General features: G+C 32.0%; 1 protein-coding gene across 2 annotated transcripts in view; it reads right to left on the bottom strand.

The window, feature by feature from the left end:
- Positions 1 to 9,697: 9,697 nt before the first annotated feature.
- The window catches only part of LOC127735839 (mediator of RNA polymerase II transcription subunit 27-like), a 54,521-nt gene continuing 37,950 nt past the window's right edge, over positions 9,698 to 26,268 (bottom strand). The window contains exons 4-8 of one of the 2 annotated variants that reach the window (XM_052246228.1): positions 23,610 to 23,703; positions 22,000 to 22,107; positions 15,882 to 15,923; positions 14,158 to 14,235; positions 9,698 to 10,282 (exon numbers count right to left, since the gene is read on the bottom strand). In XM_052246228.1, coding sequence (XP_052102188.1) covers positions 10,148 to 10,282; positions 14,158 to 14,235; positions 15,882 to 15,923; positions 22,000 to 22,107; positions 23,610 to 23,703 — 457 coding nt within the window. In that variant the 3' untranslated portion in view covers positions 9,698 to 10,147. The remainder of the gene's footprint in view (positions 10,283 to 14,157; positions 14,236 to 15,881; positions 15,924 to 21,999; positions 22,108 to 23,609; positions 23,704 to 26,268) is intronic. The other variant, XM_052246229.1, reaches the window with a different exon arrangement.

The following is a 26,268-nucleotide window of genomic DNA, read 5'->3' as shown; positions in this document are numbered from 1 at the left end:
TAAATATGTTTAGATGTTCACAAGACTATGTATCAATATCAGGATTTGTATTTGCATTATTTATTTTAGGTCTTAAAACTTCTTGCATTTCATGCAAAAGTTCAAAATCTCCCATAATAGCCTCACTTAGGGATCTTTTCTTTAATATTTGGGTACGAGCCAAGGGTTTATCCAAAAAAATATTTTGCCTTGTGAAGAAAGGATGTAACTGTGGAGAAAATGACTTTTTCAGTATTATGGATGACTATTTGATTTTCCTGGTTAGGAGAGTCAGGATATTTTTGGAAATGAATATGATGGACTGGTAAGAATGGATAATTAATAACCTTGGCCAAGATAAAATGCAGTAGCGGGTCCAAAATTTGAGGTTAAAAGAGGCGTGGCGCAATCCTAAGAATTTCGACGAGTGGATAGATGCGAAATTGTTTTTGACGTTTTATAATACAAAAAGAAATATTGTTTTCGCCTATATTACTAAGTACTCCGTCCTTAAAAATTCCCCTAGTAATAAAATGTTACTGGTACATATATATATTCTTTTAAATTCTAAGATAATAAAATTATTCAAAATTAAGTTAGAGGATATTCTAGTGGGGGGTGGGGGGGGGGGGGGGGGGGGGGTGGGATATGAAGATTTTTTGTGAATTGGATATTCATTTTCAACGTTCACATCTATAAGTTTTTGTATCTCCCAACTTCTATTCTAATTCATGTACACTTAGTTGAAATTTACAAATCATGCCTTTGTTCATTATCTAAAATTGATGAAAATCAAATGGTCTTTTGGCTCAAATTACTTTACAGAAAATACCTATGTGTAGACTGGCCTCTATACGTCAAAAGCGCGGTTATGTATGTAGTTATATCCTGCATTTTGTTAATGTTAGTTGGGAATAATATTTATATTCATCCTGTCCTTAGGCAAGATTATAATTTCCAGTTTTTACCCGGCCAGAATACGCATTTAAAAAATCCTCCTGCCCCCTTTCTGCAAATCAAATAGTGTCCCCTTCTTTTCTAGCACTGGGTCGATACCTCTGCTGTTGGACTGCGAGTCTCCGTATGTAAAATTAGTCTATTTGTGAATTGACGAAACGCAATACAAGAAAACAAAAGCAACGTTTCGATAGATTGAAACGATCCTCTTCAATTAGCCTATGCATTTTTGTAGTATCACTATGGTTAAGGCCAACCTTCTAGTATTCTAATATTCTAACATACTAGAAGACACCTGCACAATCGGTGGCATGCTAATTTGATTAACAGATATATTTATAAACTTCAACTTGTTAATGTAGTAACAGATGTAGGGAGCTACTTTCTTCGGTTCAATTGCTAAAAGCTTTTGTCATTGGTCCATTAACCAATTTTATCTTAATTTAAAAACGATGTCGAAGAAATTCGTAAATCATTTCCCTTTCCCATCTATTCCTATAATAATTCCATTTACTAGATTGAACTGTTATGGTGCAATAAAAACATCTGTCGCTCCTTTTTCTAGAGGTATTTCTGGCAAAGGAGAGGCAAATCAAATACAATCTAGAGCTTGGAAGTTTTGTTGATTGATTGATAGATGTTGGCTTAACGTCCAGTGGCAAATATTTCATGCATGTCCAGGACGAAGAAAGTTTTGTCATGGTAAATACCAAGGAATATATTTGAGGGATGAGGGTCTAGAGTTCTGTAATATGCTTAACAATCTACAATGTAAAGGGTTGGGGAACGACCTCAAACACTGCCTTGGGGGGGGGGGGGGGGGGGGGAGGGGGGGGGGGGGGTAATGCAACAATGGGCCAACTATCAAAAGCACACATCAAAGATTATAAAAAGTTATGCTCTTACTAGAATATGCTCAATCGTATCAAAATGTTTTACCTTGAAGACATGGTCACATGAAGATCAAGACACACCATCATATTGTTATACACCTTCATGCAAAATATCACAAGCCATTGTCAAAAGGTGAAAAAAACATTTGGCCACTGCCAAGGTTGCTGTATGTGAATGAGAAACATAAAATAAAGGCAGCCTAAAATAAAAATGCTACTTAAATCATTGAAAGGGTGACATGATAATGTAACAATCTAGATGATCTGAAAAATTATATTAAATAGGAAGAAGACAGGCATGTTTAATATACACGGTGTTCAGGTCGCAATGATCAATACAGACCCATATAAGTATCCATCCAAATTACATACTATCCAAACTTTTTGTGAAATGATCAGAATTAACTTTGATTTAACTTATTTTAAATGCCTCTTGAAACCTTTAAGGGTTTAGTTCATTATCATTTTGCAGACAGTTTTTTAAGATATGTATAAAAGTAGTATGTGTCATATCGGTATTCAATTTTATTTATTTCACAATATTGTTAAATCTTATTTTCTCTTTTTATTCATTTATATCAGCCAGTTAAGTATTTAAAAATTGACACAAATAGCTTCCAATTGATGTTCTTTAACCTGAATGGGCCGTCTAGAACTTGTAGTCAGATTAGAGAGTTTGTTTCATGTTGAAGGCATCACTTTGACTTTGATATAAAGAACAGCAATAAAAGTGTTGATCCTTTGATTTGGGGCTTTAAATTTGCATGCAGTATCAAAAGCCTTAGATAAATGATAATAAATGGATTACTGACTTAAATGGCTTGGTTGCACATCATTAGTACTATCAGTACTACACGTGTAATTGTATTTGAAAAACAGACCAAAACACAAAAACTTGACATTGACCAATGAACCATAAAAATGAGGTCAAGGTCAGATGAAACCTGCCAGACTGACTTTTACCCATAACAATCATTCCATACACCACATATAGTTGACCTACTGCTTATAGTATTTGAGAAACGGACCTAATCATGTAACTTTAACCTTGATCAATGATCCATGAAATGAGGTCGAGGTCAAGTGAACCCTATCTGGTGGACATGCAGACATTGCAAGGAACCCATATACCAAATATAGTTATCCTATTACTCATAATAAGTGAGAAATTCACATGAGAAAAATACTATATTTTTTGTTTCCAAGAAGTCGCTGAACCATGAAAATGAAGTCAAGGACAATGGACATATTACAGATTGAAACTTCGTAACATAAGGTATCTGCATACAAGATATGAAGCATCCAGGTCTTCTAACTCCTAAATTATTAAGCTTTAGACAATAGTTTACGCCTCCGCCGCCATATAGAAATACTTAGGTCTCGCATACTGCGAAGTTCATCGCAGGCAAGACAAAAAATATATCAGTTGGTAAAACATAATACATAAATAATGACAGATTTAACCACAAAATACTTACGATAGTAATCATGATAACAATTACTGATTTGAAAATGAAAATTTTTTAGCACTAATACTCATTTTTATGATTGATATGACAAGGGTTGTTATATATTTAAATGATGATAAAGAGCAATTGTCATCGAGGAAAGTCACAAATCTACAGTTGTCTTTATCTTAAGAGGACTATACTTTTCCCATAGGACAGTTTACACAATAAGATTGATAAGTAATTCTAAATATTTTTCAAATTGACATTCTAACTAAATTGGAATAATCAGACTGTTGACATCAAACCAGATAATTCATTTTGACTTTTTCTATATAATGGAATAAAACTAATATTTAGAGTAAAAAAAAGTGAGTTAAATGTAATGAAAATGACTATTCAAAATTTGTTTAATCATTGTTTAATAGTGTAATGTTAGTATATTTATGTGTTCATCATTAATTGATAAAGTAATGATTCGGATTAAATAAGAATAATTAGTCTATATATTTGGGCACAGGACATTTGCGCAATTTTAACTGTAACACAATAGGACATTTGCGCTCCAAACACTTTGGACATTTGCGTTTTAAATTTTGATACACCAGTATTAAACTGACCGGACATTTGCGCTTTTTACCTATAGTCATTTACCTGTAATTTTAATGAGTTGTAATCATTACGTAAATAAATTTAACTTATAAACTTGTCGTTAGTTAGTTCACATTGACACAGTCTTAAACATAGAGTTTAAAGTTATAGAGATAGGTAAAGGAAAAAAATGTATACATCACGATGGATTTTTATCATTGAGACTAGAATATGTATTTGAAATGAGGGCAAAATACCAGTCAGGACAGATTACAAGAGCAAAATTATTCATTCCTTGGGCTTCAGATATCAAGCAAAAACTGATCTGTGATGACTATAAGTGTCTTTTAGGTCTTTATAATGTTAACTTTAAGCTATATTTATAACTATAACAATGTGCTATGAAATGACTTTTAAACACGAATGTGCTATGGAATCACTATTTAACTTTTAACCATAAAGAAAAGTATGACTTTAACTCTACCAGGTCAAACCTGCCGGTCCTCGGACGGGAGGTGTATAAGAACCAATTTATTGTAAAAGCACAAATGTCCTATACAAAAAGCGCAAATGTCTTTTTTTTAAAGCGCAAACGTCCCACACTGTTTTATTTGCACTAGTGTGGGGGACTTGTCTGTCCCCTTAGGGTGTTTATTTAGCAATATGATTAGAAGCAATTATAAATCATTATACAGCACTTAAATCAAATCATTTTTTCAAACTATGGATTGATTCAAACAAACTGCTGCAAAATAATCAAAGTATCTCAACATGTGCAACACTAAATTGTATTCTTCCTATATGAAAGTATTGGAGGAAAGGAAGAAATGGAAATTTCTATCGCCTTAAAATGACTTAATTTTTATTTGAATAAAATATATATATTTAGCAATAATACTATGAAACTACAACTTTTTAAAGTACAGTTCTTCCTATGGTCCATGCAGTGTGTGGTATATGGGTCGTTTCAAAATCTTTCCAAACAATTGTCATATTGTAGAATATGAAAAAAACTTTCTTCCACCAAGTGGTTTTTGTTTTGTCCCAAGACTCAATGTTAACTTGCTTTTGAGGTTCAAAATACCAATAAAAAGATGTAATAATTAGATAGAAAGTAAAGTGCTCTGGTGGATATATAAAAAAGGCTGGAATAAAATACATTTAATTTTTCAAAAGAAATATAATAATTATTTATTTTAATATAAATATTTAATGATAATGATAACAAGTCATTTTGTTTCCAAAGCAACGAAATCAGCACCATAGCAACAAGCTGAAAAATGAAAAAAAAAATGCATTTTTTTTCAAAGACTGCAAATTTTTTTTGCAACCATGGGAATAAAACAGGGGTACCTTTTTTAAAGTCAAGAATCTGATAAAAATGATTACAAAATAAAAAGTAATGATAATTACGTCTTATGATCCCTCATTCCATCCCACTTTTGGGTCAAAATCGGTACTGATTTTTCCTTATTTTATATAAATACCAAGTTAAAAAATATTTAATCCACAGTAAACCTGGAGAAAATGCATATCATTGAAATGATAATTTAAATAGATACAAGTGAAACTGCGAACTACTGCTCACTGATGCCGGATACCCCAAGCCAAAATACTTGACGGTAACATGAAATTGTTGAGTGATGAATCTGAAAACACATCACACTATATATCTGACTTATATAAACACTGAAACCAAATTTCAGAAATCATTGTAATGTAGTTCCTGAGAAAAATGTGACGAAAATTTTCAACTTGGATGTGTTGTGTAAAACGATGTAAGTGTTCGGTAAACAGGAAGTTGTTGAGTGATCAATCAAAAAACGCATCATACGGTATAGCTGACTTATATAAACCCTGAAACCAAATTTCAGAAATCCTTGTATTGTAGTTCCTGAGAAAGATGTGACGAAAAATGTTCATGGGACGGATGGACAGACTGACGGACTGACAGACTGATGGATGGATGAATGGATGGACGGACAGACAGAGGTAAAACAGTATACCCCTACTTTTTTAAAGCGGGGATATAATAAGAAGACGTGGTATGAGTGCCAATGAGACAACTCTCCATCCAAGTCACAATTTGTAAAAGTAAACCATTATAGGTCAAAGTACGACCTTCAACACGGAGCCTTGGCTCACATCGAACAGCAAGCTATAAAGGGCCCCAAAAATGACTAGTGTAAAACCATTCAAACACGAAAACCAACGGTCTAATCTATATAAAAAACGAGAAGCAAGAAACACTTATGAACCACATCAACAAACGACAACCACTGAACATCAGGTTCCTGAGTTAGGACAGGTGCATACAAATGCAGCGGGTTTAAACGTTTTAATAGGCGCCAACCTTCACCCTACCTGAACAATAGTGTAACATCACAACATAGAAAGACACACTATAAAATATCAATTGAAAAGGCTTAACTCAATCAAAAGACATATTAACAAGAACAAGTGAACATACACTGAACGAATAAATTTGATCTATGACACAATGTAAATACAAAATAAATAAAACAAGGGGATTAGATGTTAAATGACTTCAGGTTTAATAAATACAATATGTACCAATTTATAGTGGATTAATCGTCTCAGGGGACAAAAAACGTACTTAAATGCTTAAAAAAACATATTATTCAGAAATATTATTCAAAAATTCAACCATACCATCAGTAAATGTGTACATTACTGGAATATGGTATATCAGTATTGTTATCTTTTTTATATATTTTTTTTACAATACTGGAACAAAATTTTATTCCAGTATTGGGTATACCAGTATTGCATTCACCAACTACAGGAGATAAAGTAAATTAATAAATGGCGAATGTGTCCATGGGACACAGATGATGCCCCCACTTGCCAAATTTGTACTTGATCAGAGTTTTGTGTTAATTAGTATTGTGTATACGTTTCATAACATTTAGTTGAGGCAAACTTAAGTTAGAGAACCGAAACAAAAAATCCAGCAATTTTTCCATTTGTAAAGGGGCATAACTTTAGAACGATAAAAGTGACACCACCAAAGTTCAAACTTGATCTGTGTTTTGTGGTAATAAGCATTGTGTATAAGTTTCGTAACATTTGATTGAGGCAAACTAAAGTTAGAGAATAGAAACCAAAAATTTAGCAATTTTTTCATTTGTAAAGGGGCATAACTCTAGATCGGCAAAAGTGACGCCACCAAAATTCAAACTTGGTCTGTGTTTTAAGGTAATAAGCATTGTGTATAAGTTTCATAACATTTGGTTGAGGCAAACTAATTTATAAAAGTTAGAGAATGGAAACAAAAAATTAAGCAATTTTTCCATTTGTAAAGGGCATAACTCTAAAACAGTAAAAGTGACCCCACCAAAATTTGTACTTGATCTGTGTTTTGTGGTAATAAGCATTGTGTTTAAGTTTCATAACATCTAGTTGAGGCAAACTAAAATTAGAGAACGGAAACATAAAATTCAGCAATTTTTCAATTTGTAAAGGGGCATAACTCAAGAACGGCAAAAGTGACGCCACCAAAATTCAAACTTGATCTGTGTTTTGTGGTAATAAGCATTGTGTATAAGTTTCATAACATTTGGTCGAGGCAAACTAAAGTTAGAGAACGGAAATCAATTTTGGGACGTACGTACGGATGTACAGATGGACAAGGGTAAAACTTAATGCCCCCTCCGCTACGGGGGGGGGGGGGGGGGGGGCATAAAAATCATCCTTGAGTGGCATTTACTACTATTTGGGGTCTTCCAATGCCGAATGGTTTCTTTAATATTGGAATTCTTTTTGATCTGATATTGCTGAACTTATTTGCTGTTCACAGTATCTATGAATCTATTATAGTTCAAGGATTAATAGGCAAAAACAAACTCTTTAAGTCAAAAAGTGGCATTCAAGGGCAAAAATTCCTATAAGGAGTCATCCCAAGGTTTTGGTTGTATTGTCATTTTGGTAGATCTGGATTTGCTGATCATTTTCTGTTTTTAATTTTTACCTATCCATTAAAGTTTTCAAGATAATATGCAAAAATTAAAAAAAAATACTGGTAATTAAAATTGTTTTTAAAGGACAACAACTACTACTACAAGTCATTCAAGTCTTTCGGTTATACAGCTTTATTGTAGATCTTGTTTAGCTGATCATATTTGGTATTCACAGTTTTTACTATCTATAAAGCTTTTAGTCAAAAGTAGGCAAAAAGTTGTACATTAGTCAAAAATCATGATTTAAGGGCAATAACTCCTATAAGCGGTCATCTGATAAGTTTGGTGGAAATAGGAAAGGAGTAGATCTTAACATTTTGGCCTCTCAGACATTCTCTATCTTTTAAGGTTTTCATTATATTTAACATTAATTCTAATGAAATTATTTTTTATCAATGGTTCTGATTGGATGACTATCAGCATACAATTCTCTATCTAATGGTCTGTAAATAGGATATTAAAATTACAAAAGAGAGCTGCTAGAATAATACTAGAAACAGACCCTTTTGCTCCTTCTGAACCCTTATTCATACACTTAAACTGGATGACAGTTGAAAAGAGAATAAAATATCACAAGTTTGTGATGACATTTAAGTGCATCGAAAAATGATCCCCATCATATCTTACTAGCAAGTTTCATAATGTTTCAGACAGAAATCCATACCCCTTGAGAAATACTGTTCAAGGAAACCTCATACTCCCTAAACCAAAAAATAGAATTGTTCAAGAAATCTTTTATATATTCTTGACCATTCTTGTGGAACAATTTGCTAATATCGTTACGAAATATTACAAATGTTAATTCTTTCAAATACAAAACAATAGATCATTTATTGAAATTAACCAGTTGAAAAAATATGGAATATTTATTTTATCATGTTTATTTTTTCATTACATTTTATGCAGTTGTATTGAACATAATCATTATACTTGACTTTTATATACTGACCGACTTTAGAAACGCAACACTAGATTATTCTTTTTAATTTTTTGAATGAATGTGGCACCGTCAAAAGCAATGACTGCCTGTAACAAACGCTAAAATGATTGTCAGAAAGATCAACCAATTCTGTTCCACATGTTTTGGGTTCTGTTTTACACATTCTGAATATGCGTTTGTTCCACCCATTACAATGGGTTTTGGAAATTATGCGGTGGAAACTTCTGGGCTTTAAATGTTTTTCTTCCGTCGATTCTTCGGCAGTTCAGTTTATGGGAAACGTTTATCCCATAGGGTTTTATGTTAAAGGAAGTCCCCCCGCTGGCAGCCATCGTGGATGAAGGATAAGCTTCAAAGTAACAACACTTGGATTATGGATCGGCTTCAGAGTTACAACACTTGGTCAGCACCTCATAAGAAACATTCATGCCATGTTTGGTTTCATTCTATTCAGCGGTTCTCTAAAAGAAGACATTTGTAAATATTTCCCATAGGGTCCTATGTTAAACTAAGTCCCCCGCTGGCGGCCATCTTGGATGATGGATCGGCTTCAAAGTAACAACACTTGGTCAGCACCTCATAAGGAACATTCATGCCATGTTTGGTTTCATTCCATTCTGAATGAATGATTTGTTTTTGTATTGATATAAAGATAACTGTATAGTATTTGAAGCTTTGCGGTTCAGGTTTGTCCATCGGTAGTTTTACTGTCACAAATATCTGTTTACCTGTCTGCGCTACAGGTAGCCAGGTAAACACAAATACCACAGTAAAACAACCCATGGAGGTCTGGAAAGCTTCAAATACAATACAGTTATCTCTTAAATGCATTTCAAATAGTATATTCTATTTTTAGCCATGGCAGCTATGTTGGTTAATTGGCAGAAACAAAAAAGACAAACTTCATACTTGATTTCTTAATCATTTATTTATTTGCTAAATCCATTTTTAGATCAGTGACAGAGTTTATTCAGGAAGCCCATTTAGGACTGAAACACATAGAACAGAATAGACATCAGAACTGAAATCTAGCCACTATTGATCCAACCTGCTACAACAAACATTCAAACAGGCCATAACAAATCTTTTTTGTTATTCATAATCTCCCAGAACTTGTAACAACACATTCCACCACTCCATTAATCAAGTTTAAAACTGACCTTGTAAAACAAATTTTAATTCAATTCTGAATTTGTTGTATTCTGTATAAAGGATGATATCAATACTTGAAGAGTTTAATACTTTTAACAAAGTACCCATTTGACAAGGACAACAGCAATCACCACAAAATTGGGATACTAGACCCAAACACAGTTTTGCAGTAGTTCAACAATAATAATTTGAGCACAGATATATTTATTATCTACATCCATCATGTAATGGCGTTAATGTTCTGAAATCTCTCCACACTGGAGGTAATCCTCCTTGTAAATGTTTACCACACTTTGAACATGGTGCAGAAAATAATGTCTTGTAGGAATTAAACCACTGCTGCTGAAATAAGTAATATAAAGAAGTAAGAAATATCCTACAGTATATTAGATACATATAATCATACCTGAATTACTGTGGAGTCATTATTACTGTGGATTCATTATCTGTGGAATACCAATTTTCTTGAATTTTTTGGGTATAGGTGACCAACAAATTTAAACATTCAATGTAGTAGACATTTTCTCTAGGCTCTACATATGTTAAACCATGAAATCAAGTATCCTCGAAAATATAATTGTTCCTCAATCCACGAATATTGGTTCCCATGGAAATAAATGAATCCACAGTAACAGAAGGAGATTGATGTGTTTTAGGGAAGTTGTTGTATTACAAATATCTTTACATTCATTTGATAAAGAAAGTGTTGGTTACACTAAAAATTTACATAAAGGCAATTAAACAAATGTGTTGACTTACTGGACATTCTTTATCTCCGATATTGTGATAAAAGAGAGGCGAAAGATACCAAAGTGACATTCAAATATATTAGTCGAAAATATACTGACAACACCATGGCAGAAATAAAACACCAAAAGAAAAACAACACTACACAAAACACAATATAGAAAAACGAACCCCACCAAAAACCTCAGGTAAGTCCTAACTGGTCTAATTAGATAGGTGACATTCGGGGAAAAGAGGACAGGACTGTGGTTGCGACAATTGAAACAAATCCATCGTCATCTGTGAAACCGATATTCCATAACAGTCAACCAATTTGTGTCTAAAAATTTATGAAAGGATGATAACGTACGCTCAATGTTGAAGACCATGCAATAACCTTAGTTTCTTTTAACTTCATAATTTAAGATATCGTCTCAAATTCATCTACCGGTACTTATATCTCATCCTTCCTCCTTTTAACCATATGTATGTACTGGTAGATTCCTCTGTTATTCAGAGCACCCCTCGAAAGCTGCGAGGGTATTAAATTTTAAAACAACAAAAAACTGTCTGCAGAGAAGGACAAATAAGTTCAATTGTTTTATAGGTATATTTCACCTTACTGATAGGCATTTTTATGTAGATTTCTATTTTACTATATTCACCTTTACATGTATTAAATAGCATCAAAAAGTGCAAAGTGTCGCACATCATGATCTGTATCTGTACAAAGTATGACATTAATTGGACAAACGATTCAGGAATAAGTTCTGACATATGGTTGGACTGATTCCTATTTTACTATTCAATTTTGTTTGATGGGGCTATACAAATATTTTGACTGTATGGCAAACCAGAAGTCAGTGAACTTGATGTTGACCTCTAGGCGTCTTCTGGTAATTTGTATTTTTGGGATGCTTTCACATTTAACGTACCCTACACCATCTTTTATTTACATTAATGAAGTATAAACAAGTGAAAGCTACTGCTCACTGATGATACCCCCGCTCCAAGTGGATAATTTTAATAGTGTAAAAATATGTAAGTATTCGGTAAACAGGAAGTTGTTGAGTGATGAATCTGAAAACACATCACACTGTACAGCTGACTTATATAAACCCTGAAACCAAATTTCAGAAATCCTTGTATTGTAGTTCCTGAGAAAAATGTGATGAAAATTTTCAACTTGGCTATCATGTGTAAAATGATACAAGTGTTCGGTAAACAGAAAGTTGTTGAGTGATGAATCTGAAAACGCATCACACTGTATAGCTGACTCATATAAACCCTGAAACCAAATTTCAGAAATCCTTGTAATGTAGTTCCTGAGAAAGATGCGACGAAAAATATTCATAGGACGGACGGACGGACGGACGGACGGACGGACGGACGGATGGATGGACTGACGGATGGACGGACAGACAGAGGTAAAACAGTATACCCCCACTTTTTTAAAGCGGGGTTATAATTAGGATATTGATTATATACATCTAACTATCATGCCTTTTAACAATCATATAAATATGTAAAAAATGTTTCAATAAACATTACAAAATTTCAGGATTTTTTTGAAACATAGAATAAAGCATACAATAAAAATGTCCATAAAGGCAAATTGTCATTGTTCTCTTCAATGTAAATTAAGTTTAATTAAATGTTACTTATCTATTCATTATAAACAACAAGATATATTGTCTAAATGCAAAAAAAAAAAAGAGCATAGTTTTACCTAATTTAAAGTCTAAGGGCTGTAACTCAATTATTCAGAATGTCTTACTGTTGGATTAATGTATTCAACTACATGGCAAATTCAGAATGTATATAAGAAATGATTTAGCCACGAATCTGTACCCAGTGCTTCTATATTGACATTATTTAATTGATATATTTTGGGTGTACATTTTCTGTCTATTAGTTATATCACTATACTAAAACTAAGGTTGCAACTTCATCAGACAATGTCAATGTTAATCATAAATGGTTTCCTGTCTTGTTTAGTTCATCACACAATGTCAATGTGAATCATAGATGGTTTCATGTCTTGTTTAGTTCATCATATAATGTCAATGTGAATCATAGATGGTTTCCTGTCTTGTTTAATTCATCACACAATGTCAATGTGAATCATAGATGGTTTCCTGTCTTGTTTAGTTCATCACACAATGTCAATGTGAATCATAGATGGTTTCCTGTATTGTTTAGTTCATCACACAATGTCAATGTGAATCATAGATGGTTCCCTGTCTTGTTTAGTTCATCACACAATGTCAATGTGAATCATAGATGGTTTCCTGTCTTGTGTAGTTCATCACACAATGTCAATGTGAATCATAGATGGTTTCCTGTCTTGTTTAGTTCATCACACAATGTCAATGTTAATCATAGATGGTTTCCTGTCTTGTTTAGTTTGAGGCTTACACAGTTTTATGTTCCAGAATTAAGTGTCAAGCATACCTTATGATTGTTATTCATTGTACATATATGTAATGTGGTTATAACCATCAGTATCGTTTATATTTTTTATTTAGGTACAGTAATCTAAAGGAGGCTGTTTTATTTATAAGGTTTCACTGCTGACTAAGAAATGAATGTCATACCCATGTCCAGGCCCAGAAGAGTGGCAAATTGGCCTCTACTTAGGTCTCAAAAAGTGTTTGGAAATTATGGTTCTTAAATAAATATAAGGATATGTCGCATGACTGCAACCAACGACAAAAGACCAAAGGACAAGGTTGTAATCAAATATTGAACGTTTTAAAACTATACCTATTAATATACTGTATGATTGCTGTAGTGATTTAGATTTTTAATATGCCTTCATTTTAATTAGTTGATTTATCCTTTATTAGTTTGTTACAAAAGCTAAATATTTTGGCCATTAAATAGATTATCTGGTCATATTTAAAACTAGAGGGCCATGAAAATACTTATTTCTTGAAATATCAACTTCTTCAAAAAAGTTCTAAAATTTCAGCACAAACTGAATGTCAGTGTAAATCTTTATGATGGAAGACAAACACAATTAGGGAGATCAGTGGACTTATTAATGAATGTTATGATTGTAATTTATCCAAAAGCATATCTCAGTGAACAACATTACTTAGAACATCTTGCTTGTATCTTCTGACATTCTGTAAATTGTCTATTTTTAATTACAATTTGTCTATTTCTAAAATATTTTTAAAAGGGAAAAAATTCCAGGGTAGTACAAACTGTGGTCTCTGCAAGTGTAATGTATTGTGTAGGATCAGATCACATTAATGGTAAAAAGGGGATGTCAAAATAGGTGGGTACCCAAGGAAAACTATGAACATCATATACAAATATTAATACAAGATCCTTTCTTAAGGCTTACATTGAGAAGGAAGGGTCTTTTCTACTTTGAGACTTGTCTTCTTTTGCCAAAAATTCTAAAATTAGTAAATAATTTGAAAATGGACTACTGGAAACCTACCAATGGAGTAAAGAACATCTGTGGATTACAAACTTACTATGAATGTCCTGATTGTTATCTCTGGCATCTGTGGGTAATAGTAGTGCTGTATGCCAGCCATCATCAGATCTGATACCTGGAATTATTACACATATATTAAATTAGAATCATTAAAGCATCTGTTACATTTTCTAATGAAAAAAGAAATCGTCCTTGTTTAAATATGCAAATCCTTATTCAATCCTTATTCAATCAAACAAATTTTCTTTAATGCCAATTTGTTCACATCAAGAAGCAGTGTTGTACAAAGGCAGGAATCATAAGTATAAACAAGAACAAAAAAGAAGATAAAAAAACACACCTTACTAAAGTGCTTATATTCATTAAATACAGTGAAAAAATAGGGGATGCAGAGCTCTGTATATTATATCCAACTGGCAAATGTCTATGTACAATAATCATTATATTTCATGTATTCAATGTAACTAATATAAGTAAATAAGGATTGATTATAAAAACAGATTTAAGCCAGTGCACTGTCAAGTTTTGCATGGTTCAATTTGTTCAGTAGGGTATGGTGTTGTATAGAGATAAATAAATCGATCTTCAGCAGACATCAGGCAAATGAATTTGGATTTATGATCAGTATTGTTTAGAATGTCACACCTAATATTATTTGTTTTGGGACACTCTTAAAGGGAGTGAATCCCATCCTCCACAGCTGATTTACACAAATTACATATTCTTTAAATAGCTGGTATGTCTTAATATCTCCCCCATCTTTTCCAAATTATGAAATTTTGTAGTTAAGTCTTCTATGTTTATTATTTTGTACCTCAGTACAGATAATTTTCATAGTAAAGTTTATATTTTAAACAATCTGTATGATCTAAGTTTATTACTTCCAGATAGATTTTTGCTATCCTAAAAAAGGTCCTAAAAAAGGTCACGCAACCATACACCAACATACTTTTTTATGTAAAGATTTATATAAATATTCTTTTAGTTAAGATTTAAGAGAAAATATTTTGGTTTTATCTGAAAATAATGTACTATCCTAATAATGTTGCCATACCAACATGGCTTATTTTCAGAGTGTAAAGAAATTTCATGTATTATAGGCTTCAGTAACCAGGCCAGATCTCTAGGGTTTTGTTATGACTCAGCCCAAAATTTAGTCATATTCTCAAACACTTCCAATAATAAAGGGAATTTACCAAGTTCTCTCAAAATTGCCAAGTTTGTAGAATGTTTACTGACTTCCAAAATGTATTTGCAAAATTTAATATGTATGTTTTCTGTATTTAAAGATTTAAAGTATTTATCCTGTTGCCTAATGATCTTTTCAGCTGAGGATGAGCCCCAAATTATACTTCCATATAGAATGACCGGTTTAATTGTGAGGTCAAAAACATGTAATTGAGTTTTAACATTAGGTTGATGGTGCTGAAAGCTCTGAAGGTACCCGAATTACTAAAATATACTCCAAATTACTCCAAACATGTACAACACAGGAAACTTTCCTCAGATGATTATAGTTTAATAAAACAGCAAGTATATAACTTTCTTCAAATCAGACGATAAATGAGAATTTGGTTACCGGAATGTTCGTATCATTTTATGACCTTTGCCATTGATTAAGCCATTCACAGATTTATCCCAAGATCTTCTTAACTCAAAGCAACCATGCAGTCGACCCAATAGTGCTATCATAATGTGATGGTCAAAGCTTTTAAACTAGAGAAATTGTTTCTGCAAAAGAATATTGCTTTAACTATTTACCTTTTCAAACACTTTATACCTTGACTTTGACCATAAGTCTATCTGTAATTCAGAGAAAGAGTATCAAAATAAAAACCATGCACTATTAGTAAATGATATCTTAAAATGCACCCCAACATACAAACTAACATATAAAGTAACTAGCAAGGTTCAACAGTAATTCAAATTGCTGCATGAATTATCTTTTTTTTTACTATTTCATCTTGTTCTTGTGCTTTCAAATTAGATAGTAATAGAGGAAGAAGTCATTATAACAGTACAAAAAAACAATAAAAAGAAAAAATTATAAAAAGTAGTGAATCCAAAATCCTTCAATTTAAGTTTTTCTATCTTTTGCATTTGCACAGACATCTCTTTCAGTTTTTGTTTCTCTCAGAATTTTTGGTAAAACATCATATAGAAGAATAGAATTTGCTGCAATTATCTGTCTGATTACATCAGAAAGGAGGATACAACATACAGCAGTATATCTGATTACCAAAAAGTATGATGACATGCATTAAGACAATTAAAATAAAATTGTACCACTTCCCTTTATACTTTTTTTTATCCTCTACAGTTACATAAATAAAATGCCTATTAGCATGACCAACATCGAGAACGATTCTATATTTCAGCTTACTTTTCAACAGAAATTATGCAATAAATTTGTTTAATACTTGGTTATTTTATAGTTCATGCTTAAATCTTGAAGACAAAGACTAATAATGGTAGTTTAACTGTATATGTATATTTCTGATTTTTGTAGTAACATTGCACAACAAAGAAAAAAAAAATTATCTCATTAATTTTTTAATAAGTATGACTGTTTTACATAATAAGTTATATATCTTCGTCATCTTTCACAGGTAACTTCTGCCTTATATAACTTTATAATGAAAAAATATGATCATAAATTGGTAATCATCAAAAAATTGTAAGGAATTTTGTGAGAATGTAATTTATGATCATTAATTATTATCAGATTATAAATATGTATCCAAAATGTTATTTATCAACTATTATAGATGAGGTATATATATGATTAACTTTAAATAAAAAAATGTATCAGGTAAAAAATAAATTATATAAGATATGATTTAAATTCTATAAACATGATAAAAGTAAATGAAGATGAATAACCTGTACTGCTTTTGAAAACAGATATTTTCAGTTGATCCAGTGAGTACTCAGGCTGGAAAAAAGTATTTTTCTATGCAAGATCCTATAGTGTTTTTTCTATGTCAGATTCTATAGTATTTTTTCTATGCAAGATCCTATAGTATTTTTTCTATGTCAGATCCTATAGTATGTTTTCTATGTCAGATCCTATAGTATTTTTTCTATGCAAGATCCTATAGTATTTTCTATGTCAGATCCTATAGTATTATTTCTATGTCAGATCCTATAGTATTTTTTTCTATGTCAGATCCTATAGTATTATTTCTATGTCAGATCCTACACTATTTTTTCTATGTCAGATCCTATAGTATTTTTTCTATGTCAGATTCTATAGTATTTTTTCTATGTCAGATCCTATAGTATTTTTTCTATGTCAGATCCTATAGTATTATTTCTATGTCAGATCCTACACTATTTTTTCTATGTCAGATCCTATAGTATTTTTTCTATGTCAGATCCTATAGTATTTTTTTTCCTTGTCAGATCCTCTACTATTTTTCTAAGCAAAATCCTCTAGTATTTTTTCTATACCAGATCCTATATAAATTGCTTCGCCAAGCGCAGCTGGATACGACAGCAGAGGTTCCAACCCTGAACAGTTGGGGCAAAAATGGACGCAATAATCGTGCTTGATACAGGTCTGAATTTGGATTGTAATTAAATATTTGACACATAAAAGGTTTCTGACACAGAATAACTGTAGTCAAAGAACTTAGAATTGGTTATATTATTTGAATTTATATTCAATTTTTTGCTTTTGTGCAATACAATTTGCTGTTGCGAATTGACCCCCCTTCCCCCCACAAAAAAAAATAAAAAATTTACCCCCTTTTTTTTGTTGCTTTTGTGCAATTCACTATGCTGTTGCGTATTAACCCCCCCCCCCCCCCCCCCCACACACACACACACACTTTTTTTTTTTAGCGTCATAATCTCAATTCAAATTTCCAATGGAGTTTGCAACCATAATTACCCATTTAAATTATTTACCATAGTGCTAACTTAATCTATTTTATAATAGAATTTAAAATATGGTGTCAAATCTTTCATATGGATTTTTTTGTAAAAAAATAAATATGGATAGTGTCCACATGTGGACACAGATTATGCCCCCGCTTGCATATCATATAGTTATAAAGGGACATAACTGAAGAACAGTAAAAATGATGCTACCCAAATTTGAACTTGATCTGAGTTTTGTGGTAATAAGCATTTATGTATTACTGAAAAATTATTACACCAGGGTTTTCGATATCACAAACTAGTCAAAACATTTACTAAATTTTATCATCGGTATAAGGACATCATTCGTAAATATAGCTCAACATGCAGACTTCTTATACGTTCAGGTATTTCACATCCAATTTTTTATGGAAATATTCTTTATAAAGCACAAAAATGTCAGTATTCACCTCTGAAACTAACAAAACCTTTAAATAGACTTATTAAGAAGGGATATAGTTACGATACTGTTGTCAGGTCATTAAAGATTGCATATTTTGGCGTTAATATTGATTCACTTATAGAGTCTTTGCATCGGCACTAAACACATTTATTTAAAAACCAGTTGTTGGCATGACACGGGTTATGTTCTTCTCATATATGTTATGATGGTATGATACTAAACCCCTAACGGGAAGGATTGTGCCTGATATTCATATGATGAAGACATAATCTTTCAATCAGTTTAATTGAAGTCTGGAGCTGGCATGTCAGTTAACTGCTAGTAGTCTGTTGTTATTTATGTATTATTGTCATTTTGTTTATTTTCTTTGGTAACATCTTCTGACATCAGACTCGGACTTCTCTTGAACTGAATTTTAATGTGCGTATTGTTATGCGTTTACTTTTCTACATTGGCTAGAGGTATAGGGGGAGGGTTGAGATCTCATAAACATGTTTAACCCCGCCGCATTTTTGCGCCTGTCCCAAGTCAGGAGCCTCTAGCCTTTGTTAGTCTTGTATTATTTTTAATTTTAGTTTCTTGTGTACAATTTGGAGTTTAGTATGGCGTTCATTATCACTGAACTAGTATATATATTTGTTTATGGGCCAGCTGAAGGACGCCTCCGGGTGCGGGAATTTCTCGCTGCATTGAAGACCTGTTGGTGGCCTTCTGCTGTTGTCTGTTCTGTGGTCGGGTTGTTGTCTCTTTGACACATTCCCCATTTCCATTCTCAATTTTATTGTGTGCAAGTCTCATAACATTTGGTTGAGGCAAACTTAAAGGGGCACTAGCTGTCAAATTCATGTTCACCGATTTGACTCAAATTCTCATATTTGTTATATAACAATGTAAAACATTTCTCCAAATTATAAAAAATCTAAAATAAACAATTTACAGGGCATAGTGTTGATAATATGTAGCTTCGTTTTGTGTGTATTTTAGTCTAGACGCCATCTAATTAACTGTCGAGTAGACCTCACGAAAACCACCGATGCCCATATAAGGGATATAAACATAAATAAAGATATAAATAGATAGCGCAACTTGTGCAATTGGATTCTTCTAGGTCTATCTAATTTCATTTATAGATTTAAAATATATGTTAATCATCATTTTTACCTGTATAAGAATGATTTTTTTGAGGATCGAATCAGTCAATTAAATGAATTACCTTATTTTACTTTCAATGTTGACATTCTTTTCCTTTAAATAATCAAACATGCACACAATTCATGCATTATCCAACTCTATCAAGGGGTTAAATTGAAGTTCACATGAATACGGATTCAATTAGGTCAAATTATTCACTTGCAAGTGAATAATTCATCATCAATATTCATTTGCTTATTTTGAAAAAAATTAGACAATACTGGCTGCTAAAAGCGAATTATTATTTCACTATTCCACTTTCATTAATGATTGAACAAAAAAAATCATATTTTATATTTTTTTTCATATCTCGTAGCTAGTGCCCCTTTAAGTAGAGAACAGAAACTAAAAATTCAGCAATTTTTTCTATTTGTAAATACGCATAACTCTAGAACGGTTGTGTATAAGTTTTATAACATTTGGTTGAGACAAACTAAAGTTAGAGAACGGAAACGTGAAATTCAGCAATTTTTATGTTTATAAAGGGACATAATACAAGAATGGTAAAAGGGTTGCCACCAAATTTCGTACTTAATCTGTATTATGTAGTAATAAGCATTTTGTATAAGTTTCATAACATTTGGTTGAGGCAAACTAAAGTTGGAAAACGGAAACAAAAAATATGTACTTGATCTTAGTTTTGTGGTAATGAATATTGTGTATAGGTTTCATAATGTTTGGTTGGGGCAAACTTAAGTTACAGAATGGAAACTAAAAATTTTGCAATCTTTCGATTTATAAAGGGGCATAACTCAATAATGGTTAAAGTGACACTACCAAATTCAACTAGATCTGTGTTTTATCAGTGGAAGTCAAAATTAAACATTGCATTGTATAAAGCATTGATTGTAGTTGATTCAACTATAATCACGGACAAAGGAAGATAACTCCAATTTTAAAAATTACTTGATATTAAGAAGAAAATAAAAATTTTGCAACTTTTCCATTTATAAAGGGGCATAACTCTAGAACAGTTAAAGTGATGCCACCAAATTTCAAACATGATCTGTGTTTTGTGGTAATAAGCATTGTGTATAAGTTTCATAACATTTGGTTGAGGCAAACTTAAGTTAGAGAACAGAAACTAAAATTTTTGCAATTTTTCCCTTTATAAAGGGGCATAACTCTAGAACGGTTAAAGTGATGCCACCAAAATTCAAACATGATCTGTGTTTTGTGGTAATAAGCATTGTGTATAAGTTTCATAACATTTGGTTGAGGCAAACTTAAGTTAGAGAACAGAAACTAAAAATTTTGCAATTTTTCCCTTTATAAAGGGGCATAACTCTAGAACGGTTAAAGTGATGCCACCAAAATTCAAACATGATCTGTGTTTTGTGGTAGTTAGCATTATGTATAAGTTTCATAACATTTGGTTGAGGCAAACTTAAGTTAGAGAACAGAAACTAAAAATTTTGCAATTTTTCCATTCATAAAGGGGCATAACTCAAGAACAGTTAAAGTGACGCCACCAAAATTCAAATTTGATCTGTGTTTTGTGGTAATAAGCATAGTGTATAAGTTCCATAACATTTGGTTGAGGCAAACTCAAGTTAGAGAACAGAAAAGAACAGAAGCCAATTTTGGAACGTACGGACAGACGTACGTATGTACAGACGGACAAGGGTAAAACTTAATGCCCCCACTGCATAAAAAAGATGCAACATTTGCAGATATTTTTACTGGTCTTCCTTTATAAATATGCATTTCTTTAAACATAATTTAAAAGCAGTGTAAGGGAGGTAATCAAAACGTTGTATTTGGATTACCTCCCTTACACTGCTTTTAAATTGCTTAATTGTTCATTAACCATTACTTTATACATAATTTAAAAGCAGTGTAAGGGATTTAAATCAAATAATGTATTTGAATTACCTCCCTTACACTGCTTTAAATTATGTTTTGTACTAAAGTATTTGTCCATTAACCAGGACACCTTTGTTTTCCCTCCTTTTTTGCCCCTAATTCCTATACGGTTTGAGCCATAAACCCCCAAAGCAAATCCTTACCATCCCTTTGTGGTATGGAAACTTGTGGTATAATTTCAGAGAGATCCATACACGGTTCCACAAGTTATTGTCTGGAAACTAGAAAAATGCTTATTTTTGGCCCCTTTTTCCTTAACTGTTCGTATCATTACCACCAAAATCAATCCTTCCTTTTGTGGTATTGAACCTTATGGTAAAATTTCATAGAGATCCATTCACTTAAACTAAAGTTATTGTGTGAAAACCAGTGTGTCTTCGGACGACGACGACAACGCCAACGTCAACGTCATACCAATATACGACCGCAAAAAGCGGTCGTATAATAATGCCAATGAACACTTTACTGTTAATGTACAATGTAAGAAACATTTACCTTTCCATCATTTGAGAGAAAATCTTCATTATAGGCTTTCACATTTACATATTCTATAAGAAAACCTCTCAACACACAAACTGCCTTCAATGTTTTGGAAAGAGTTATCTGGAAAGTGAAAACAAATCACATTTATATTATGTCTTACTGATCATGAAGATTGTCTGCCTTAAAACAAGTTGTTTATCATATGACTGATCCTGGTATATTTTCATATCTTTTTTCTTACCATGTTTCCTCAGGACACCATGCCCCACTCCCTATCACAATTTCTTATTCATTGAATTGCAAGTTCTGTGTCATACCACTTATTTGGCAAATACTTCTAACAGTTAACATCATAATATTATTAATATATGTCCAAGTGTACTAAGTTTCATGTTGATGTGACCATAACTTCATGGTAAACAACCTTAAACCAAAACTTTAACTGATAGAGGACAGATAGACAGACGTACAGACCAGAAAACATAATGCCCTCTACTATCGGGGCAGGACATCTTTTAACACAAAAGAACATTTGCACTTCAAACATGATGGACACTTGCGCTTTAACTTTTGATGCACCTTTTATAAATTGCGCTTTTTACCTGTAATATTACCTGTAACCTTAAAGTTGTAATCAATACCCTGATGACCTTACACAGAGACCATCACAGATTATTTGCAGTGGATTCAACGCTGAAGATAAGTCTTTGTTTCATCCTAATGATTTAAAGTCTGTTTCAAAGTCTATGTACAGAGTACCGAATTAACAAATTCACTTATTGCAAATTGTCCAGTGTAGACAACAGTCAGAAAAATGTCTTCAAAAAAACGATAGAGATAAGAAAATTATTATTAACCGTGTACAACAAATTTAGTGTGTTTGTGTTTTGGTGAAGAATTTGTTTTGTTCGAACAATCAAATGTTGCCCGTATTTCTTCAAACAGCTTTATACAGTTCACGAGTTTAAGAATATAACTATATATTCTTCTTGTCCTTATTCTATTGCCCACGTAAAAGAAGGTGGGAAGTCATAAAACACAAGGACACGTCTGTTTTTTCAAAGCGCAAATGTCTGCACTGCTACTATTGTTGGAAGGCAAATACAATTTACAATTCAAAAGATATAAAGGGAATTTATGCAAGTATTTGTACAAATACCACATTAATTTAGACTGTATAACACGTTTGTATGATTGAAGATTTCATCTAACAAACAATCTCAGAAATCCATCACAACTTTAAAATATAATACAAATAACCCTCTGTTATTTTCCAAAGGTTTCTTTTAGTGTTTTTTATTTTGTTTATCAATTGTTTTTTTTTTAGTACTTACATAACATTTTCTGCACGTATGTACTAATATGAACTGAATGCACATATATCTTTTGATTGACTGTATAAGGAACACTAGCTTCTTTCATGATAAGATATTATCAGTAAAAATAGAATGTTAACAGCTGGATGGATACACAAGAAATGGAAGCAACTGTTCAGTGAAAAAAATTGATGAAAATACCAATGTCTTGGAACTTTTATTAAATATTTTAAATCAAGAAAATTCATTCACAGAAACTAAATTATTTCACTTCTTAGAAGTTTCAGGCCACATAAATTACTATACCTGTAACACACAACTACTCCCATTTGGCCGGGATACAGTTATACTAGTATCTGGTAAATGTTTTTCTAAACTATTTAAAACTGTTTCTACAGTACTGAAAAAAAATATATATAGAAGAGGTAATCAAAAGCAAAGTGATTTTTAAATGGATTAATTTTAGATCAATACAATTAAATATCAAGTCAGAAATATGATACTGTAAATTGTTACTTTTTTTTTTTTGCCTAAATTTAATTTTTGCAATGTTCGCGGCAGCAAAAGAAATGCGAAATTTTTACCCCTTGTATATTTCCCTGCATATTTCAAGATTTATGGCTATTTAAACATTTCATACATTATTTATGTCAATTAGTAAACTGTTTTTACCCTAAAGGTGAAATAACATTAAATATAAAATCAGTCATTTGGTTTGATCGACAGATCAAAAGAATGTGCATATTTAATTAAGATCTTTCTTTTCTTAATAATTAAATTGGTTAATCATACAAGTCATACCCTTTGATAATTTAACACAGCAATCACTGACAAAAATGTATTGATTGATGACATAACCCATTGCGCAAATAAGCTTTAAAAATGTCCTGTTATACCAACACCAATAAAATGCTCCGCTGGGGCGCAGCTTGATACGACCGCAGAGGTCGAACCCTGAACAGTTGGGGCAAGTATGGACACAACATTCAAGCTTGATACAGCACTGAATTTGGATTGTAATTAAATATTTGACACAGCATAGGTTTCTCACACAGAATGAAAGTAGTCTAAGAACTTAAAAATTTTTAATTTACCTATTCAAACCATATCATTATTATTTGCTTTTATATATAAATCAGAAATAACCAATTTAAAATGGAAAATTTTAAAGAAAAAAAAGGAAAAAAAAATCCCCCCCCAAATTTTTTGAAACCCCCTTATGATTCATCACCCCCAAACTCAATCCCAGCCTTCCCTTTGTGGTATGGTACCTTGCAGTACAATTTCAGAGAGATCCATACACTTGAACACAAATTATTGTCTGGAAACTAGAAAAATGCTTGGGTTTTTTGCACCTTTTTGGCCACAAATTCCTAAAAGTTTAGGGCAATTACCCCCAAACTCAAACCCAGCTTTCCCTTTGTGATATGGAACCTTGCAGTACAATGTCATAAAGATCCATACACTTACACACAAGTTATTGTCATGAAACTAGAAAAATGCATGTTTTTTTCCCCTTTATGGCCCCTAATTCCTAACATTTTGAGACAATTACCCCCAAAAACAATCCCAGCCTTCCCTTTGTGGTATGGTACCTTGCAGTACAATTTCAGAGAGATCCATACACTTGAACACAAGTTATTGTCTGGAAACTAGAAAAATGCTTATTTTTGGCCCCTTATTCCTAAACGTTTTGGGCAAGTACCCCCAAACTCAATTCCAGCTTTCCCTTTGTGATATGGAACCTTGTAGTACAATTTCATAAATATCCATACACTTACACACAAGTTATTGTCATGAAACTAGAAAAATGCTTGTTTTTTGCCCCCTAATTCCTAAAATTTGGAGGCAATTACCCCCAAAATCAATCCCAGCATTCAAACCCTCAATCAGCATCATTTAACAGTAATATCTAAAAATGGAAATTACATAATAAAGGTATTAAAATAGAAAATGACATCATAGTCATGGCTAAAAATAAACAAAATCCTTAATCAGCAACATTTTACAGTAATATCTAAAAATAAAATTCCTTTGTAACCATAAAAGCCCATTTAAATACATCATGACAGATATTAAAATAGAAAATGACATCATAGTCATGGCTAAACATAGCAAAAACCTTAATCAGCATCATTTAACAGTAATATCTAAAAATAAAAATTTCTTTGCAACCATAAAAGTAAAATAGAAAATGACATCATAATCATAGCTAAAAATAAACAAAAATTTTTTTTATTACCAAATTTTAAATGGAGTTTATTAAACTAAAACAATAAATTTGCAACCATAAAACCCCATTTAAACACATCATAAAAGTATTAAATAATTCAACTACATCATAAGGCTATAAAAATAGAAAATGACTTCATAGTCAAGGCTAAAGGTAAACAAAAAACCTTCATCAGCAAAATTTTATATTGGCAAATTTCCAATGAAGTTTATTATACTAAAATTGTTGGCAAATTTCCAATGCATTTATTAACAATAAAGTTATTGGCAAATTTCCAATTTACATAATTTAAAAGCAGTGTAAGTGAGATATTTAAATGAGTTTGAATTACCAACCTTACACCGTTTTTAAATAATGTTTTGTACTTATTTATCTATTAACCTGGAAACCCTTGTTTTTTCACCTTTTTTCCCCTTATTATTTAAAGGTTTGAGCCATAACCCTACCCCAAAGCCAATTCTTAAATTCCAATGTAACCTAAATTTACAATATACATAACTTCAATTTAAGTTTTTGATAAAATCAAACCACATCATTATTATTTGCTTTTATATCTAAATCAGAAATAATTAACCAACTTTAAGTGGAAAATTTTCACACATCACGCCCCCCCAAACTCAATCCCAGCCTTCAGTTTGTGGTATGGTACCTTGCAGTACAATTTCACAGAGATCCAATTACTTAAACACAATTAATTGTTGGAAACTAAAAAAAAATGCTTATTTTTAACCC

The sequence above is a fragment of the Mytilus californianus genome, unplaced genomic scaffold (assembly GCF_021869535.1).
Source record: "Mytilus californianus isolate M0D057914Y unplaced genomic scaffold, xbMytCali1.0.p SCAF_3, whole genome shotgun sequence".
Taxonomy (NCBI): Eukaryota; Metazoa; Mollusca; class Bivalvia; order Mytilida; family Mytilidae; genus Mytilus; species Mytilus californianus.
The sequence above is the reverse complement of the archived record's forward strand: the minus strand, read 5'-3'. Positions and strand labels throughout refer to the sequence as shown.